This window comes from Sturnira hondurensis, unplaced genomic scaffold, assembly GCF_014824575.4.
Source record: "Sturnira hondurensis isolate 20B ecotype Veracruz unplaced genomic scaffold, ASM1482457v3 Scaffold0008640, whole genome shotgun sequence".
Taxonomy (NCBI): Eukaryota; Metazoa; Chordata; class Mammalia; order Chiroptera; family Phyllostomidae; genus Sturnira; species Sturnira hondurensis.
Window position 1 is genome coordinate 23,023,608 of NW_028081271.1, and position 22,000 is coordinate 23,045,607.

At 38.1% G+C, this 22,000-nt stretch overlaps 1 protein-coding gene across 2 annotated transcripts in view; it reads left to right on the top strand.

Moving 5' to 3' along the window:
- The window catches only part of HOOK3 (hook microtubule tethering protein 3), a 78,228-nt gene that overhangs the window by 31,498 nt on the left and 24,730 nt on the right, over window positions 1–22,000 (top strand). For both annotated transcript variants that reach the window (XM_037055494.1, XM_037055495.1), the window contains exons 9-12: window positions 1,487–1,650; window positions 15,005–15,145; window positions 16,689–16,890; window positions 21,314–21,424. In XM_037055494.1, coding sequence (XP_036911389.1) covers window positions 1,487–1,650; window positions 15,005–15,145; window positions 16,689–16,890; window positions 21,314–21,424 — 618 coding nt within the window. The remainder of the gene's footprint in view (window positions 1–1,486; window positions 1,651–15,004; window positions 15,146–16,688; window positions 16,891–21,313; window positions 21,425–22,000) is intronic.

Here is a 22,000-nt window from a genome sequence, read left to right on the forward strand (position 1 = left end):
TGTGAAGGCTCACGATTGAGCAACTGGAAGGACAGAGTTACGTTTACTGTGGAAGGACTGGGGCTGGGGGGTTGGAGTGATTAAGGGTTCAGTTTAGACAATTTAAATTTGAGACGCCTGTTAGACATCCAAGTAGAAATGATCTCCAGTTCAGGGTTCCAGGCTAGAAATAGAAATGTGAACGTTGTCAGTGAGTAGATGGCTTTTACAGCCATGAAACTGGAAGCCGTCACTGTACTTAGAAAAGCTGTGGGGTGCTCTCCTGGCAGGGACATTAGGAACTGACTTAAGGAGAAAGGGAAGGTGAGACTAGTGAATTGGTACGGAAACCAGGAGAGTAAGGTATCCTGGAAGCCAAGTGAAGAAAATACTTCAAAGAGGACAGAGTTGATCAGTTGCGTCCAATGTTCCTGAAGGATGGTAGTGACCTGGAAGTCCGTAGGGATCCTGATGAGCAGTTTGGTGGAATGGTGGAGCCAAAAGTCCAACTAGAACGAGTTCAGAAGGAGATGGGGGTTGGAGAGGGAGAATTAGAAATGGCAGGTTGCTTTTGTTTGTACAGCTGTATTGAGATATAGTTGACATACAGTAAACTACTCAGATTTAACATGCACAATTTTGATATATATTGTATGAACATATGAAATCACCCCAATTGATATATGGAACCCATCACCCCCCTCCAGTCCCCAGCTCTGCTTTCAACTACTATAAATTAGCCTGTATCTTCTAGAATTATATTTCAAGGAATCATACAGTGTATACTCTTATTTTCTGTCTGGCTTCTTTTGTTATCTTGAGATTCATTCATGATGTCAGTATCAATAGTTAATTCTTTTTTAATTGTGAAATAGTATTCTGTTGTTTGGATATTCTGCAGTTTATCCATTCACTTGTTGATGAACATTTGTGTCTCTAGTTTTTCTTCATTACACTTGAAGCTGCTGTAAACATTTTTTGTAATTCTTTGTGTAGACATATAGTTTTATTTCTTTTAAGTAAATACCTATGAGTAGAATGGCTGGGTCATGTGATAATTGCATTAATTTTTTAGGAAAGGGCAAAACTGTTTTCCAAAGCACTTAAAACATTTTATATTCTTACCAGGAGTGTGTGAGCCTTTCATCTGTACACCTGGTTCAGGGAGTCTTTCTAATTTTAGCCATTGTAGTCAAAGTGTAATGGTATAACATTGAACTTTTAATTCGCATTTCCTAACCACTCATCATGACTATCTTTTTGTGTGCTTAGTTGCTATCTGTATATCTTTGTTTAATTGTCTTTTCAGGTATAAAATAATGAATTTTTGCTTACTCTTATATATTACTCCGCCTGTGCAATATTCCAAAATAACATACATGTTTTAAGTGGAGGTTGATTGTCCTTTTAAAAAATACATTTTAGTTTATAGTGGTAATTCACAGGTGATTACGCCAGTGCCAGTGTGTTTGGAAGAAATAACTCTTGTCTTCCTATGTTCTAACAGGTCGCAGCATTGCAAGAGGAGAAAAGTAGTCTATTGGCCGAGAATCAGGTATTAATGGAAAGACTTAACCAATCTGACTCCATAGAAGATCCCAACAGTCCAGCAGGAAGGAGGCATCTGCAGCTGCAAACTCAGTTAGAACAGCTCCAAGAGGAAACATTTAGGTAAAAGACCAGTCGTAAAATCTGATTTTTAAAAATTTGGTAACTGTCTTTTAAAATTAAGACTGTAGTTTTAGGACTTCCAGGTAGCTACAGACCAAGGACACTGGGTAATAAACAACTTCCCCAGAATCTTTCCACATGACATGAAATAACTTCACATCCAGGAGCAGTTCTGTCAAAGCTACACCTTCAGTATTACTCAAAGACAGAATGCTCCAACTGAAATATAAATGAGTGAAAGGAAGAAAACAAACACCCGCATACCTCTCGCACACCTGCCCTTCCCCTCGTCTGCCAGGCATGTTGAGGCAAGTAAAGGCAGACTGAGAGAAAAACCAGAGGAAGACAGAAGACTAGTGGAGGGGCCTTTGGGTGAGTTGGAATGGTCACCAGAAAGTTTAAGTTCACCCATACTCTGAAATCATTTTTTTTAAAGAAAGCAGGTTAGATCATAAACTTCAGGGAACGGATTTCAAAGTGCATCTTCTTAAAGGAAAGGTAGTATTTTTTAATTTAAATAGATCGATGCCCTTTTCAGGCACTCAGTTTAAGGAGATAATACAAATGCCAAGTGCCTGATTTCTGGAGACAGACTTATGTAAAGAGCAAACTGATTTAAAGGGACAGCCTTCGAAACACATCATCTGGGAGAGGAAAAGTCCAAAAGGAAGAAGGAGGGACCAATAGCAATTGGATGGTGAAAGGGAAAGGAAGAAAGGGGAAAACTTGGTGTCCTGCAAGAACAAAACAGAACTACAAATTTGAAGGGTTTAACAATATGATAAAAATATGTTATGATTTACTATAAAATATTTTATGACCCGTTCGTTATCTAGCCATAGATTTCTAATGTTAAAATAGTAAGAGAAATTAAATATCATTAGATTTTTACTTTATCAGCTAACTTAGTATGGTAACATATTCTTTACTATTCCTCAGTGAAATGTTTCTCGACTTTTTTTTCATTTTGCCTTAACAGGAAAAAATTTAAAACTTCAGTCTTCTCAGAAACTTTCTTAACAACCTATCCCCTGTACATCAGCAGTGCAAAGTGTGGTCCGAGGACCCCTGCAGGCTCACAGACACCCTCTCAGAGAATCCCAGGGCTCTTTTGTAGCTACGTGTCTGTGGAGGGCTGGCTTCGTTTCCTTCATAGACTTCAGCCTAAAAACCATAGCAGATGACTGTTGAAACAGATGTAACACCCCAGCCTTCTTTTATTAAACCAGATATTAGAGTCACAAAAGTGTAAAACGTGGCCATCTTTCCTCACTCTATTTTTTGTTTTAGAAAATAGTTATTTTAAGTAAACTGTGTTATCTCTGTTAATGATGGGTTTGTTATATATCGATAGATAAAACTGATATAAAACAAAAATTATTTTGAATGTTGGTAATTTTAACTCTGAAGGGATCCAGAGGCCAAAAACTGGGGAACTCTTCATTTGCATCTTGACTTTCTAAGACAGAATTAGTGGATAGTAAAATCTAAATGTGACTTTACCTTTTTGTTTCTAAATTGTGGCTAGTTTTTTAAATGATAGTTGACATACCATATTATATTAGTTTCAGGTATACAACATAGTGATTCAACACTTATATCCTTTACAAGGTGATCACAGTAAGTCTAGTAATCATCTATTTTGTATGTAATAATTTCATTATTATTGACTCTATTCCCTATGCTGTACCTTATATCCCTGTGACTTATTTTATAACCGGAAGTTTGTACTTCCTAATTCCCTTCCTCTTTTCTGCCCCTCCCCCAACCCTCCCCTCTGGCAACCCTTAGTTTGTTCTCTCTGTGACTTTGTTTTTTTGTCCTTTTGTTTCTTTGTTTGCTGTTTTTTATAAGATTCCAGAAGTAGGTAAAATCATATAATACTTGTATTCCTCTAACTCACTTCACTTAACATAAAACTCTAAGTCCATTAATGTTGCAAATGGCAAGATTTTATTCCCTTTTATAGCTAATATTCCACTGTATATGTATATGTGTCACATCTTAATTTATTTACATTTCAAAAGACACCCAGGTTGCTTCCGTATCTTGGTTATTTTAAGCAGTGTTTCAGTGAACACGAGAGTGCATGTATCGTTTCGCATTATTGTTTCCCTTTTCTTTGTGTAGATACGTAGGAATGGAGTTGCTGGGGTGTGCAGTAGTTCTGCTTGTAGCTTTTTAGGGACCTCCACACTGTTTTCCACAGTGGCTGTACTAGTTTACAATCCCACCGGCTGTACACAAGGATTTCTTTTTCTCCACACTCGTTTTGTGTTTTCTCTCTCTCTCCCTTTTTTATAATAGCCATTCTGACAGGTGTGAGGTGATACTTCATTGTGGTTTTGATTTGTATTTCCCTGATGGCTAGTGATGTTGAGCATCTTTTCATGTGTCTGTTGGTATGTCTTTGGAGAAATGTCTATTCAGCTTCTCTGACCATTCTTTAATTGGATTGATTATTTGATACTGAGTTATAATGAGTCCTTTACATATTTTGGATGTTAACTTCTTATCAAATATATCATTTACAAATATCTTGTCCCATTCATTAGGTTGCCTTTTCATCTTGTAGATAGTTTCCTTCACTGTATGAAACCTTTTTAGTTTATGTAGTCCCATTACTCTATTTTTGTTTCTGTTGCCTTTGCTGAAGGAGACGTATCCAAAAAACATTGCTGAAATTAATGTCAAAGTGTTTACTGCATGTTTTCTTCCAGGATTTTAATGGTTTCAGGTATTACATTTAAATCTTCACCCATTTTGAGTTTATTTTTGGATATAGCCTGAAAAAGTGGTCTAGGTTTATTTTTTTGCATGTGTTTCCCAACATTTATTAAAGAGATTGTCTTTTCCCAATTCTGTATCCTTGCCTTCCTCGTCATAGATTCAGTGACCATATAAGCATGTGTTTATTTCTGGAGTCTATTTGGTTCCATTTATCCGTGTGTCTTTTTTTTTTTAATTTTTGTTATTATTATACTTTTGTAAATTATATTTTATTGATTATACTATTAAAGTTGTCCTGATTTTCCCCCTTTTGCCCCCTTCTCAGCACCCCCCACTCCCTCAGCAATTCCCCCACCCTTGTTCATGTCCACCAATCATGCATATAAGTTCTTTGGCTACTTCCTTTCCTACACTGTACTTTACATTCCCACGGCTATTCTGTAACTACCTGTTTGTACTTCTTCATCCCCTCACCTCTCACCCATTCTCTAACACCCACCCTCCCATCTCTTTATCTTTAACCTTTGGCATTTTAATTATGATAAGTCTTGGGGTGGGCCTCTTTGTATCCATGTTGCTGGGGACTCTCTGTGCTTCCTGGACCTGCATGTCTATTTCCTTCACCAAATTAGGGAATTTTTCTTTCATTATTTTTTCAAATAGATTTCCAATTTCTTGCCCTTTCTCTTCGCCTTCTGGCACCTCTACAAAGCAAATGTTGAATTGCTTAAAGTTGTCCCACAGGCTGTTTACTCTATCCTCGTTTTTTTGTATTCTCTTTTCTTCTTACTGTTCTGATTGGTTGTTTTTTGCTTCCTTATGTTCCAAATAATTGATTTGATTCTTGGCTTCATCTGCTGTATTGTTGTTTCCCTGTGAATTGTTCTTTATTTCAGTGAGTGTATCCTTTATTTCCAACTGCATCTTTTTTATGCTGTTAATATCCTCACTAAGTTCCTTGAGCATTCTTATAACCAGTATTTTTTTTTAATTATTTATTTTTAGACAGAGGGGAAGGGAAAGAGAAAGTGAAGGAGGAAGCATCAATGTAGAGCTGTTTCTCCCACGCCCACTACTGGGGACCTGGCCCACAACCCAGGCATGTGCCCTGACTAGGCATGTGCCCTGACCCTCTGGTTTGCAGGCTGGCACTCAATCCACTAAGCTACACCAGCCAGAACTATAACTAGTATTTTGAACTTTGCATTTGATAGATTGCTTATCTCCATTTCGTTTAGCTCTTTTTCTAGAGTTTTAATCTGTTCTTTCACTTAGGCCATGTTTCTTTGTCTCCTCATTTTGACAGCTTCTCTGTATTTTTTTCTGTGTATTAGGTAGAGCTGCTTTGACTTCGTGTCTTGGTAGTGTGGCCTCATATAGTAGGTGTCCTGTGGAGTCCAGTGTCACAGCCTCCCCTATCACCCAAGCTGGGTACTCGAGGTTCTCCCTTTGTGTGGGCTGAGTACACCCTCCTCTTGTAGTTGTGCCTTGGTTGCTGTTAGCAAATCAGTAGGAGGGACTTGTCCAGGCCAGTCAGCTACAAGGACTGGCTCTGACCACTGGCCACCAACCTCCACCCTTCCTGGAGGATCAGCTATTCAGGGGCAGGGTGGTGGGGCTCCAGCATGGTCTGTAGCTGGCCACTGGGTGTGCTGGCCACTGGGGTTTTCCTTGGTGGTACAGCCCAAGGTCAGCCCCGACTTGTATTTTGCCTGGGGCCACCATGCCTGAGTTATAAAGCAATCTGGCTGCTACTTGTGCTGGTCTTAGAGATTTTCAGGTGAAGCCAAGCTTCAAGGTGAGTCTAGGTTATTAGTTCTAGTCCTAGGGCTCACTGAGGCTAGCTGCTGCTTGTTTAAGAGAATTTAGGAAGTTGTAGAGCATGAGCCGAGACCATTCACGTGGAAAAGCAGCTTAGGTGGGCCGCTAAATTGGGCTGGGTAGAGTCTTTCGAAATCCCCAAAGTGGGTCAAACAGTGTTAGCTAGGTTGATAGGATCTTAGATAAGGCTCCAGTCTGCCAGCTCTGTGGGGGTTGGGTCCGGAAAAGGGACAGTGGCCTCCACTCACCTTGATGCCATCCGAATACCTCAGCCTCCCCCTGCATGCCACTGTGCCCCTGAAGCCACAACCCTGTTGCTGGAGCCCAGAGGGAATGAGACTGAGTAGGTGAGGCTGTGTGTAGTTTCTTTAAGAGGAACTGCTTAGTGCTCCAGCAGTTTCCTTGTTGTGGGGACTTACCTTCCTGGCACTGGAACCCTGGGCTGGCGGGCACCTGGTGTGAGGCTGGACCAGCTCATTTCTCAGAATCCCTCCCGAGTATTTATCTACCACATGTGGATTTGGGACCAGCCCATTCTGTGTCTTCGCCCTTCCTACCAGTCTGGCTGGATGTAATTTCTTTATTCCATAGTCATCGGACTTCCATTCAATTTGATTTGTGTCAGTTCTGAGCAACGGTCGTTCTCTGTCTTTGTTGTACTTTTGTTGTGGTTGGGTGAAGAGGTGAGCCATGTCTGTCTACACTGCTATCTTGACAGGGTCAGCATACTGTTTTGATTCCTATAGCTGTGTGAGTGTAGTTTGAAATCATGGTGTGTGGTACCTCAAAATTCTATTTTTCTCAAGATTTCTTTGGCTATTCTGAGTCTTTTGTGGTTCCACATAAATTTTAGGATTATTTGTTTCTGTTCTGAGAAAAATGCCATTGGTATTTTGATAGAGATTTCATTGAATCTGTATATTGATGTGGGTAGTATGGACATTTTAACAGTACTAATTTTTCTTATTCATGAGCACTGTTTATCCTTCCATTTATTTGTGTCTTTAATTTCTTTCATCAAGTTTCTGATAGTTTTCACAATACAGGTCTTTTGGAACCTTGGTTAAATTTATTTCTAGGTATTTTTCATTGCAATTGTAAACAGGATTGTTTTCTTAATTTCTCTTTCAGGTAGTTTGTTATTTGTGCTTAGAAACATAACAGATTTCTGAATATTAATTTTGTATCTTGCAATTTTACTGAATTCATTTATTAATCCTAATAGGGTTTTTTATATATAGTGTGTCATCTGCAAATAGTGACAATTTTACTTCTTCCTTTCTAGTTTATGTGCTTTGATTTCTTCTTGCCTGCTTGCTGTGGCAAGGACTCTGATACTGTGTGAAGAAGGGCAGTGAGGATGGGCGTCCTGTCCTATTCCTGATCTTGGAGAAAAAGCCTTTAGTTTTTGACTGTTGAGTATGTTAGCTGTGGGTTTGTCATACATGACCTTTATTTTGTTGAGGTATGTTTCTTCTATACCCACCTTATTGAGTTTTATTATAAATGGATATTTATAATAAATGTTTTTTCTGCACCTATTAATATAGTCATATAATTTTTGTACTTCATTTTATGTGGAGTGTCTCCTTGATTGGTTTGTGGGTATTGAACCATCCTTGCATCTTTGCATGAAGTCCCACTCGATTGTGCTGTATGATCTTTCTGATGTATTGCTAACTATGGTTTGCTGACATTTTGTTGAAGATGGTCATGGCCTGGAACTTACTTTCTTTTATTTATTTATTTTTTGTATCTTTATCTGGTTTTGGTATCAGTGCAATGCTGGCTTCATGGAATGAGTTTTGCATCTTCCCCTCCTTTTCACCTTTTTGGAGTAGTTTGAGAAGGATAGGTATTGATTCTTTGAATCCTTGGTAGAATTCACCTCTGAGATGGTCTGGTCCTAGACTTTCATTTGTTGGGAACTTTTTCATTACTGATTCAATTTCATTTCTAGTCATTGGTCTGTGTGGATTTTGTGTTTCTTTCTGATTCAGTCTTGGAAGATTCTATGGCTCTGTGAATTTACCCATTTATTCTACGTTGTCAAATTTGTTAGCATATAATTGTTCGTAGTGTTCTCATATTCTTTGTGCTCCTGGGGTGTTGGTTGTCTCTTCTCTTTCAAGTGTGATTGTGTTTGTCTGGGCCCCTCTTTCTCTCTCTCGGTAAGTCCTGCTGATCAGTTTTATCTTTTTAAAGAACTGGTTCTCAGTTTTGTTGATCTTTTCTGTATATTTTTTATTTTTATTTTTGTGTCATATACTTCTGCTCTGTTCTTTGTTATTTCCTTCCTTCTACTCATTTGGATTTAGTTTGTTCTTTTTCTAGTTCTTTTAGGTATACATTTAGATTGTATATTTGAGATTTGTCTTGTTTCTTGAGGTAGGCTTGTGTTGTTATGAAACTTTCTCTTACAAGTGCTTTTGCTGTGTCCCTGAGATTTTGGATTATTGTGTTTCCATTTTCATTTTTCAAGATACTTTTTTGTTTTCTCCTTGATTTTGTTCATTAACCCATTGGATGTTAGTAAGATGTTGTTTAGCCTGCATGTGTTTATAGGTTTTTCAGTTTTTCTCTTGGAATTGATTTCAAGATTCACATCATTTTGTTCAAAGAAGATGCTTGATATGGTTTCAGTCTTGTTAAATTTACTGAGACTAGTTTTGTGACCTAACATGTGGTCACAAAATGGTCCGTGTGCACCTGAAAAAATGGTCCGTGTGCACCTGAAAAAATGTATATTCTGCTCTGTATTAAGTCTTTTTGGTCCAAGGTATCATTGAAGGCCACTGTTTCATTAGGTTTTCTGTCTGCTTAACCTATCCATTGATGTAAGTGGCATGTTAAAGTCCGCCACTGTGATGGTAGTACTATCAGTTTCTCCCTTTGTGTTCATTAATCATTGCTTTATATATTTGGGGGCTTCAACATTGGGTGGGTAGGTGTTTAGAAGTGTTATATCCTCTTATTGGATTGATCCCTTTATCATTATGCAGTGCCCTTTGTCTGTCATTATAGTCTTTATTTTAAAGTCTCTTTTATTTGATATGAGTGTCGATCGCTGCCCCAACTTTCTGTTTGTTTCCATTTACATGAAATATCTTTTTCCATCCCTTCACCTTCAGTCTCTGTGTGTCTTTCTGTCTGAAGTGAGTCTCTTGTTGGCAGAATATCCACAGGTCTTGTTTTTAATCTCTTTAGCCACCCTGTGTCTTCTGATTCAAGCAGTTAGTTCACCTACATTTAAAGTAATTATGAATATGTATTTATTGTCATTTTATTATGTTTATTGTTCTTGTAATTCTCTGTTCCTTTCTTGCTTTGCTCTCTTTTCTTGTACAGTAATGACTTTGTTTAGTGATTTATTTGGGTTCCTTTTTTTTTATTTTTTCGTATTTACTATAGGATTTTGGTTTGTGGTTACCATAAAATTCATATAAAACATACAAGCTGTGTTTATAGTAGTCTGTTTAAAGATGATGGTTGCTTAAGTTCAAATGCATTCCAAAAGCACTACAGTTTTTACTCAGACCTGCACACTTATGTTTTTGACATCATACTTCACATCTTGTGCATGTGTGAGTTCCTTGGTTAATTACTGTATTTACACGTGCTCTTGCTATTTTCATCTTTTAACATTCATACTAGCTTCATAATTGGTTGATTTATTACATTTATGAAATGTTTGCCTTTATTAGTGAGAGTTTTGCTTTCCTGTATTTTCTTATATTTAAGTTTTGGCCTTTTTCTCTTAAAGTTGTTCCTTTAACATGTCTTGCAGTGCTGGTTAGGTAGTGACAAGTTCTGTTAGCTTTTGCTAGTCGGGGAAACTCTTTTAGCTTGTATATAACTAGCTGCTTTTTTCTTGCTGCTTTTAAGATTCTCTTTATCATGGACTTTTGTCATTTTTTTAAAAAGATTTTTAAAATTCATTTATCTTTAGAGGGTAAGGGAAGGAGAGAGTGAGAGAAATATCAATGTATGGTTGTCTCTTGTGGGTCCCCTGCTGGGAACTGGCCTGCAACCCAGGCATGTACCCTGACTAGGAATCAAACTGTGATCCTCTGGTCCACAGGCCCGTGTGTTCAATCCACTGAGCCACACCAGCCAGGGCTGTCATTTTTATTGTGGTGTGTCTTGGTGTGGGCCTCTGTGGGTTCATCTTGTTTGGAACTTTGTGCTTCCTGGACTTGGATGTCTGTTTACTTAACCAGTGAAGATCAGTGAAGTTTTCAGCCTTTGTATCTTCAGATAGGTTTTCTGCCCCTTTCTCTCATTTCTCCTTGTGGTGCCCCTGTGATTAGAATGTTGGTATGCTTGATGTTGTCCTTTACATGATCTTCATTTTTTAAAATTCTCTTTTCTTTCTGCTGTTCTGATTGAGTGATTTTCACTAACTTGTCTTTTACCTCCCTGACTTGTTCTTCTGCATCAGCTAATCTACTGTTGATTCCTTCTAGTGTATTTTTATTACAGTTACTGTATTGAGTTCTGATTGTTTTGCCTGTTCGTCTCCCGAGTTCACCGAGCATCCTTATAACCAGTGTTTTGAACTCTCTATTGTATTGGTTGCTTGTCTCTGGTTCATTTAGTTTTTTTCTGGGGTTTTTATCTTGTTCTTTCATTTGGAACATATTTCTGTGTCACTTTATTTTGCTGTCTCTCTGAGTTTATTTCTGTGAATTAGGCAAAACAGCAGCCTCTCCTGTTCTCAAAGTAGTGGCCTGTGTAAGAGCTTCCCCTTTGTAGACCTTGTGAGCTGGGGACCTTTGGCAGGCCAGCTAGACTTGGAGCCGGCTGCAGAGAGCTACTGCGAGCTGCTGTGGCTGCCTTGGGGGGCGAGCAGTGGCTGGAGCTGGAGCCAGCTAAGGGTGACGTCACAGGTAGTCCTGGGGTCAGGCTGCAGTGGGGCCACCTTGGCAGGCTGAGGGGAGCTGCAGTTGTGGCAGGCATAGGCTGCAGGAAGTTCCAAGGACAAGCCACACACTGAGGTTTCCTTGGCAGACCAGTTGGAGCTGTAGTTGGAGTGGACTCAGGCCATAGGGAGTCCTGGGCACAAGCTGCACTGGGGCTTGCAGCTGGAACTGAAGCGGTGGGATTTGCAGGAAGTCCTAGGTGCAAGTGGTACCAGGCCGGGAGCTATAACGAGGGTAGGTTAGAGCCTGGGGTGTCCCTGGGCAGGCCACTATAGGGACATCTTGGCAGATGGGCTGGGAGCTGGAGCTGGAGAAGGCTGTCATAAGGTAGCTAAGCCACATCAGGGCCCAGGGCTGTAATTGGAATGGGCGTAGGGCTAAGGGGAGTTCTTGGGACAAGCCTAGCCAGTATCCTGAGCTGTGATTGGAAAGGGTACAGTTTGTGGGGAGTCTCAGGGACAATCCAAGGAGCAGGTATGAGCCGAGAGCCTGGCGTGCTGTCTGATAGCCTTGGCCGACTGGCTAGAATACCTGGATCGTGTTCTTGCCTGTGAGTTTAAGGTTAAAGGGGATCACAACAATTGGTGCTCCCTATACTCTCCTCAGTGGAAGAGTGTCTGCAGCCCTTGTCCTGGTTGACTAATGCGCTGGGGTTGTTAAATGAACTTTTCCCCTTATAGTCTAGGTGCCCTTTACACCACTCTTGTGTCACTGCACCCCGGGCAGGAGGGTAGGCAGTCCCTTCCTCCTGCAGGTGGTGCACTGGGAGTAGGGTGTCCACTATACCTCGTCAGAGTTTCCCCTCCCATTTCTGTGTGGTCTCTCTCTCTCACTTGCTGTGTGGAAGCTGTTCAGTTGCCCTCAGTTCTTGAGAGGAAATTGCTCTGTAGTTGTTAATACAGTGTGTTTATGGGAGGCGGTGTGTTCATTGTCCTTCTATGCTGCCATCTTGGACAGAATTGTAGCCAGTTTTTAAAATACGGTTTTGGGGCCCTGGCGGGTGTGGCTCAGTGGAGTGAATTGAGCCCTGGCCTGGGAACCAAAGTCTCTCCAGTTCGATTCCCAGTCAGGGCACATGCCTGGGTCGCAGGCCAGGTCCCCAGGAGGGGGCGCAAGAGGCAACCACACTTTGATGTTTCTCCACCTCTTTCTCCCTCTCTTCCCCTCTGCCTAAAAATAAAATAAATAAATAAACAAACAAACAAATAAATAAATTTTAGAAGTGGTTTTGGGAAAGTGGTGCTGTATTTTGCCGTGTATGATTTTTGAGGGAAAAATAAGGTTATGCGTTATACATGGACGTAATTGATTACATACCATGGGTATAATAATCCTGTGTATAATGCTCAGAAAACCATGGGTGCGCATTTTACACAGCAAAATATAATATTTAGAATTGTCTTATATTTTCATTATATAGGAAATAGTTTTAGAATATATATTACAGTATATGTTTTAAAGTACTTTAAGAATTTAAATATATTATCAGTACAATATATTGATGTCTTAATATTTTTATTCTTTATAGTCAGATATAAGAATGAATATTAATTTATTTGACTATTTTCTAGACATTTAAAAATCCTGGCTTTGCCACTTACTAACTGTGTAGACGTGGACATGCCTGCATTTCCTCCACTGTCAGATGGTCTAATAGTATTACCTACTTTCTAGAATTTTAAATGAGTGTTAAATAAGTTAAATATTAAATGAGCTAGTATAAAGTACTAACAATATTGCCTGGCATGTAGATGCTATATAAGATTGAGTTGTTACTACTTTTCTAGAAAATGAAATAAAAAGAAATGAGATGAGAATATTGGAAAGTCAGAACATTTGTAGGTTTTACGTTTGTCTACCCAGAACATACAAGACAATCAACTGAAAAGTTCTTAGAACCAGTAAACACGTAATAGGGGGAGGGTAACTGTGAGATATTTATATCGATCATAAGCTTTTCTAGCAGTAACTAGTTATATCATCAGAAAAAAACTCCCATATATAAGTACCTAAAAAAAATTTTAAAGTACAAGTCCCACCTTATCCACAGTCATTTTCTGTGGTTCCAGTTACCCATGGTCAGTTGCAGTCCAAAAATATTAAATGGAAAATTCCAGGAATAAGTAACTCATAACTTTTGAATTACACACTCTTCTCAGTGGTATGATGAAATCTCATGAATCATCCCTTTGTCCATTGTATTCATCCTGTATATACTACACGCCCACCAGTCACTTTGTGGCTGTCTCAGTTACCAGATCAACTGTTGCAATATCCCAGTGCTTTTGTTCAGGCAGCCGTTGTTTCAATGAAGGCCCTAAAATGTAGCAGGTAGTGATGCTGGCAACTCACATATGCCAAAGAAAAGCTGTAAAGGGCTTCCTTTAAGTGAAAAGGTATGTATGTATGTATAGGAAATAACACAGTATATATAAGATTTGATACTATCCACGGTTTCGGTATTTACTGGGGGTCTTGGAATATACCCATCATGGATAAGTTGGGACTAATGTAATATTAGGGACTTAAATAATTTGAACTTAATTCTAATTTAAATCTTATGCTCTTCTGGAAGTGTTAATGAGCAAGAGATTCCCAGAACATTTTGAGAACATTCCCAGAACATTTTTGCCCTGGCTGGTGTAGCTCAGTGGATTGAGCACAGGCCTGCGAACCAGAGGATCGCGGTTCGATTCCCAGTCAGGGCACATGCCTGGGTTGCAGGCCAGTTCCCTGCAGGCCAACTCCCAGCAGGGGACGCACGAAAGGCAACCATACATTGATGTTTCTCTCCCTCTCTCCTTCCCTTCTAAAGATAAGTAAATAAATAAATAAAATCTTTAAAAAAAATAAATAAAAAACTAAAATGGCTTGGTACTGGTGCAGCAAATTATAGAGAAATCAGTGATACAAATAAAGATCTAGAAACCCAAGTATGTGTAAAAAAAGTGATACAGTAAAGGTGGTGTTTTTCTAATCAACAAAAAGAGAAAGATTAAATTATTTGTTAAATGGTTTGGGGACAATTGGTAGATATTTTGGCAAGAAAAATTAGATCATAAACATTATATTATATTATAAACCAAAGTAAATTATATTACAGTGTATACCAAAATAAATTCCAGGGAAATTGAGAATTTTAATGTAAAAAATGAAATCATATGTAATACTAACAGAGGATTAAAAGGAGAAAAAATTTCTAATCATATCCTTAAAGTGGAAACTATATAGTATACAATTCATCAATTGAGTTACATAAAAACAAAGAATTTCTGTACATGAAATACATAAATAATATTAAAAGGAAATAATCCATGATAAATATTTGTGACATGAAAGACAAAGAGTCTTATAAATCTAAATGAAGCATTTATGTTAAGAAAACATTAAGAAGTAAAAATAGCATTTTCTGTGTTTGGGGGAATAAAGATGTATGAATAGAAATCAGACTGGAGGATGTATTCTGCAATTGTTAATAGTAGTTTTCTATTTCGATTAATACATGGTTTTTATCTTTTTTTGCTTTTCTGTATTTTGTAAACTTTCAACAAAGGGTATAAATTGCATAATTAAAATAACATTGCTATTAAATGTTATTTAATAGCAAAAAATTAAATAAAATTGCTATATTTTGAAAATATTACTTGATGTCTAACTTTCTGAATAAAGGAATGGTAACTAGGTTTTATCTTTTCACAAACCTCGGAACAGTGGAATCCTTTAGGATAGTTAAAACTTAGAACTATAGTTCATGATCACAAAATATAGGAGACAAATTCAGGAAGAGTTTATTTTCATGCTTTTTATTTTTGTTGACTGTTCTAAGGAGATTTATGAGACAGTAAATGCTACTTTCTTGGTTTATTTTGTTTTGGTTACAGACTAGAAGCAGCCAAAGATGATTATCGAATACGCTGTGAAGAGTTAGAAAAGGAAGTCTCAGAACTTCGGCAGCAGAACGATGAACTAACCACTTTGGCAGACGATGCTCAGTCTCTAAAAGATGAAATAGATGTTCTTAGGTAAACAATCTTCCCGTCTTCACAGAATCTCAGACCCCTCATCACCCAGAACAGCTCTCCACCAAGGTTGCACGCTCTGGGCTCTCTGAGCACAGCGGGGTGTTGAACAGCCAGACCGCCCTGACCTAGCTCTCTGTGCTGTCGTTTACTCAACTTCCATGTAACCACCTCCCTCAGATTTATATGTGGAATTAAGGAAGTTTATGTTTGTAAACACTGAGGACGGTATCCAGCAAATAAGTGCTGTGTAAATATTTGTCAAATAAAGTTCCTCTCTGGCCATCACTGTGTACTTGTTCTAGCTCTGGGGCTGTTCTTACTGCTACTCTTTTTCTTTCGCTTTGCCTCCTGCAGTCACTTGGTCTTCCTTTTTCTCGGATAATGTTGTGCCTGACGAGGCTTCGTGTCCCTGCTGGACCTTTTTATCTTCACCTCAAATAGTCTCTCACTGGGTCCCTCACTGCCTGCCACCTCATTTTTCCACCTGTCCGGTTCTAGTATAATCTGTCCTCTCTTGGCTCATTCCAGCCATCTATATTTTACACTTTTGCTCTTTAAATACTGAGAACAAATAGACAAATTCACATAGTGATACCCTTTTGTCCTACTACAAATGAATGAGCTTTACTCTTCACTGGGTCCTTACCGGTGGTCCACCATTCTGCTGCTCACCAGTAGGTAGCTCTGTCTCCCATTTCCCCCCTAGCTATGATGTGTTTCCGTACCTCTTCTCACCTGCATGCCCATCCCACCCCGGCCCTCCCATGCCTTGGCCTCAGTGGGTGACGTTGTCTCCTGCTGTGTGGAGGGAGGAGGCCAGGAACTGCGGGCGTTCCGTGTCCTTTATCTCCTGCACTTCCGAACTGCCCCACATTCCCACTCGTCTTCTCTTTTTGCTTCTGGAATATAGACTTGTTTTTCTTCCTCCTGCCCAGGACTGACTTCTTCTGTGCTCTGGGTCTCGATGCTTCTCACTTACACAGCGACAGACTGTGTAACAACCAGTTACCATTTTTCTTCACATTTGAATCTTCCTTCTTGGCGTATACTTACATTTAGGTCTCTGTCATCTTAGAAAAAAGAGAGAAACTTGTTACTCTGTCCTTTCCAAAACAAATTTAGATTATGTAGAGTGAAATTGATGTTCTCTCCTTAAACTCCTAAAAGTTGCCCTTACCTGCCCTACCTACTCCACTGAAACAGCTGTTCTGGGGCCACTAATAACGTGCCAAATCCTTTGGACACTGCACAGTTTATTTTGCCTTTGTATCACTACATGTGTCTCTGCTGGCTACCTCCTCACCCCACCCCACACAGACTTGCTTTCCTTAAATTATAAAACATTTGTCATTACAGTTTTTGCTGTAATTGGGCTATATTTTTTTCACTTGAGCAAAACATTAACCTGGAATCATCTTTGGTCTTATAATTTCATTAGAACGTGTTATTATCTGGCAAACCCTCTTGGTTTATTTAGCACTATCTATAATAGCTTTATAACTGTAGATATATTTCTGATTTCTGATTTTCCATCTTACTCTAGACATTCTTCAGATAAAGTATCTAAACTAGAAGGCCAAGTGGAATCATATAAAAAGAAGCTAGAAGATCTTGGTGATCTGAGGCGGCAGGTTAAACTCTTAGAAGAGAAGAATACTATGTATATGCAGAACACCGTCAGTCTAGAGGAAGAGTTACGAAAAGCGAATGCAGCTCGAAGCCAACTTGAGACATATAAGAGACAGGTAAAAAAAATAGTAACGAAGTTTCCAAATGACGTTTTCAAGCAGGTTCTCTGTTACAACACTGTGGCTTACCACAAATCTGCTGACTTTGGTGTGTATGGCACTCTGGTTTTTACCTGTGGCACTTAGTTCTTCTGCAGAGCTTACTGATGGGGCTCTATGGCAGATCCTTTTATTGCTTGTAACTTTTTATTTTACTGCGTAATACTTAAAAAATACACAAAAGTAAAAGAATAATATGTGTCCATGCTTAAAAAAATAAAACATACTCTTCCCCTCATTATAGTAACCACTGTGCTGTTTGTGGTTTTCATTACTACGTATCTCTCTTTTCCAACCATTTTCATCTCGTGGCACCCACAAACTAATTACTAGAATTCTGCAGCATCCCCCAAAACATATTACATTTTTTGCCTCTCTGACCAAAAAAAAAGGTATAATTTTGATTCACTCACACTGGATGGCTATTGTTATGTTGGCTATTGTCATTTTTCATTTGAGAATCTAAGGCAGGGGGGTCAAATTCACTTTCACCGGGGGCCACAGTCAGCCTTGCAGTTGCCTTCAAAGGGCTGAATGTAATTTTAGGACAGTATAAATGTAACTACTCCTCGATTGTTAAGCCAGAGCTCAGCGCTGCCACTGGGTAGAAACAAGGTGCCAGGCTGGATAAAACAAGGCGGAGGCCCTTGTGTTTGCAACCTGTGCCCACATAGTCAGGTATTGCATATTTTAAAATTTTTGAGGCATACCAGTTAAAAATCACTGCTTGATTCTTTTGCTGCATATGTATATGCATATAAAATTTATAGCATGTTGACATGTTTAAAATCTACACAGGGTTGGGCAGAAGTAGGTTTACAGTTATGAGTACACAAAACAGTTTATTCTTGTATTATTAGTTATTAATTATTGTGTTGTTTTGTATGTGATGAACAACTGTAAACCTACTTTTGCTGCACTCTGTGTAACTGATAAATTGAAAGAACTCTCCTACAGTTTACTTTTGCTCAGTAGTATATTTGTGAGATTTATTTATGTTGATAGGTATATAGTTTTATTCCATTCATTGGTACTGCTGAATAGTATCTTATTAAAAGATAGTACCACAATTTACTGATTTTTCTGTGGAAGGACAGATAAGATGTTTCAACTTTTTATTTTATATTACAAGAAATGCTACTGTGAATAAATAGTATTGAACATTACCTCTTCTGTACATGTGTGAAAGTTTAGCTGTATGGAATTTCTTAGAATATGTTCATTTAATTAGCTATTGGTAAATTATTCTCCAAAGTGATTAATGTGGGGGATAATTGAAATATTTTTTACCATAATATTTCTATCATTAAATATATCTTTCTGTTTATTAGTTCTTCAATATCTTTCAATTAAGTTTTATACTTTTCTTCCAAATATCATGCACAAATGCAATTAGCAAAAGAAAGGATACCATTTTCAGTTTGTTGCTCATTTATCTGATTGATACTGATTTTTATACACTGACTTTGCAACCTTAACCAAATTCTCGTATTCTAATAATGTCTACTGAATCTTTTGGTTAAGTGACATACAAATAAAAAGCAGTTTTATTTCTTGTTTTCTACTGTATTCTCTTTTTCTTTTTAATCAGAAGGTCTGACCTTTAATAAAATTTTAAATAGAAGCAAAAATAGGCCCTGGCTGGTGTGGACTGAGTGCCGGCCTGAGAATCGAAGGGTCGCTGGTTGGATTCCCAGTCAGGGCACATGCCTGGGTGGTGGGCCAGGTCCCTAGGAGGGGATGCAAGAGGCAACCACACATTGATGTTTCCCCTCTCTTTCTCCCTCTCTTCACCTCTCTCTGAAAATAAATAAAATAAGCAAAAATAGTAAACAACCACTTTTAGTTGGTTTTATGTTTTACCAGTGTAAGGACTGCCATAGTTTTTTGTAGCCACCTTTTATTAGGATAAAGAAATTCCATTTGGTTAGGGTGTGTATCTTAAGAGTGAGATTGGTTGCCTCTCGCATGTGCCCAAATGGGGACCTGGCCCGTGAACTTGCAACCTTTTGGTTCAGAGGCTGGCACTCGGTCCACTGAGCCACACCAGCCAGGGCTTAAATGGTATTGAATTTAATCAACTACTTTTCCTGTGCCTATTGAGAGACTCCTATTGTGTAGATTTTCTATGTTTAAACCATCTTTGCATTCCTGAGATAAACTTAATTTGGTCACTGTGGATTTATTTGTTGTTTTTACGTTGTTAGATCTACTTTGTTAATTTTACTTGGAACATTTTGCCTTGAAGTTTTCTGTTTAATACTTTCCTTACCTGATTTTGGCATCAGAATAATACTTGCTTAATAAAATAAGTTGGGGAAGTTTTAGTAGATCAGCCTTGACAGGTTTTTGGTGGATACATTTTATCCCCAACATTTATTATGAAATTTTTAACATATAACAAGGTTGAAAGAATTAATGCACTTGATTGAGAATTGAGAAATAGCCCAAAATAAATGTAGATGAAGGAAAATTATAAATGAGATGAAAAGGTGTTAAATTAAAAGGAGAAATGATCTAATTAGAGTCCAGAGGAGAGAATAGGAATTGTAGAAAGACATTATTTGAAGGAAAAGATGCCTAAATTTTTTTCAGAACTAATAGAGGACATCAGATTTATTAACAATGGATAACAGAGTAAAGAAAAAGATATGTTCACCTAGACATATTGTAGTGAAATCATAAAGTACACTAATTCTCTGATTCTCATCTGAAGCTTCATATATTTTATTTTTCAGTGGTAATATTTTTCCTTCTTCCGGTTGTGTTCGGGTACACTTTCAGACCAGCCTGATGACCTTTAATGGTCTCTTACTCCTTTCGTAATTTAGGTTTCCTTTATTTATGCTTAAAGTATTGAATTTAGCATTTTATATTTGCTAACTATAATATGAAATTCTTGGAGGCCTTATTCTACTGTTTTGTTGTTATTGCTGTTAATGTTTTTCTGCTGACCATTGTTCATAGTGGCTTATTTATTTTTATTTTTATTTTTATTATTTGGGTCTTTGTTATTTTGTCTGGTTCATCTTTATCTTGGGGAATATTGGTGGGCCGGGTGGAGGCGGCACGCCTCCAGATGATGTGTGTCTTGCTTATGCCAGATTGTCCACAGCAGTTAACAACCAGGACTATTTTATTTTAAAAATTTTGTTTTATAAATCTTCACTCAAGGATATGTTTATTGATTTTAGACAGAGGAAGGGAAAGAGAGAGAAACATCAATAGGTTTGGTTGCCTCCCATACACACCCTGACTAGAGATTGAACCTGCAGCCAGGTATGTGCTGAGACAGGGAATCAAACCCGCCACCCTTTGGTGTGTGGGATGATGTTCCAACCACCTGAGCCACCCAGCCAGGGCAAGTCTTTAAAGTTAATTGCTTGTTTAGCATTGACAGACAAGGTATGTATGTGGCAAAATTTTAAAGACAAATTTATGTGTTAACAGGTCATAAATACAGATTTTCAATTTTACACTTTCTCAAACCCAGTGCATCCACTTTAGAAAGGCAGCTTTCCTTACTGAGTTTTCCGGCTGATGGATTCCCACCCTGCCCCACCACCTATGTACTCGTTGTCTTTTAGAGCCCAAGGTGGTTTAGCAATCACCTGTTTCCCGTTACATTTAAAGCTCTGGGTTCCTGCTTTTGGCAATTTGCACCTCTGGTTTTCCACATGTGCTTATGGCCACTCCAGTTAGCAAGTGAGGTATAGGTAAACTTACAAGAAAGTAAGTTTACCTACATAATTGGATTTTTTCCTAGCATTTCTTTTGCTTTATGCTTAAAGGATTTCAGACTATACAGTTAACTGTATTACAGGAAATGGAAGAACCTTATTTTTTTAATCATTGTGAACATTGTTACTCTAGATGATCTGGTTTTAGAACTCAGAACCAGTTTTTTGTTCCTACTTCTCTCCATTCAGTTACGCTGCTCTATCATATACATTTAAAAAATTTGTGGGGAGCCCTGGCTGGGTGGTTCAGTTGGATGAAGTGTCCTCCAGTGGACCAAAAGGTTGCAGGTTCCCTCCCCACCTAGTTGTGGCTTTGATCCCTGGTCAGATGCACATAGGAGGCAACTGATCAATGTTTCTTTTTCACTTCTATGTCAGTCTGTCTGTCTGTCTCTCTCTCTCTGTCTCTCTCAGTCTCTCCTTTTCTCTCCTTCTCTCTCCTTCTCTCCCCTTCTCTCTCCTTCTCTCCCCTTCTCTCTCTCCTTCTCTCTCCTTCTCTCCCCTTCTCTCCCCTCCCTCTTCTCCCTCCTGTATTTCCTCTTACTCTTAAATCAATAAACATATCCTCAGGGATTCAGAAGAAAATAGTGATAATTTCAGATGTCTCAAATTATAAAATTAATGGTACCTTTCTGTATCAGGTAGTAGAACTGCAAAATAGATTATCTGAAGAATCGAAGAAAGCAGATAAATTAGATTTTGAATATAAGCGGCTAAAAGAAAAAGTTGACACTCTTCAAAAAGAAAAGGATGTGAGTATATATTAGGCATTTTGGTTTTGAGCACTGTAAAAATTAAGGCTGACATTTCATTCTTGTTTTGACTATATTAATTCCAGCTATTTATAAGTTTAAAAATTAGAGATCCTATTTATTTTTAAATTTAAATTGAAGATTTGCATTTGTATTTTAGAAGTACTTCTAAAATAAAAGATTAAAAGAATATTTTTACTTCCATCCTGATTTCTTTTATATATATTTATAGTTCTGTCACCATTGCTTCTTTTACATTGTTTTGCTCATGACTTTTTGTAAATTTATGTATATTTTCTGTATGATTATTATAGAAGACATAATTCTTTTTGTTGTTGTCAGCATATTTTGAATCTTTTAAACATATTTTCTTTTTCATGACTTTAAATATTTAAATTCTTTGATTTTTTTGTGTGTTTAATGAAAAGGATGTATGTACATAATTGGGTACTTATTGTTAAGGGTCATATAGATGGTTGTGTTTCTTACGTTCAACTGTGGGTAGCCTATTGCTTGCGTACTGTAGATATTCAGTGTTGTTAAATGGAAAACACTGGACAGCCTGTTGCCTTGCAC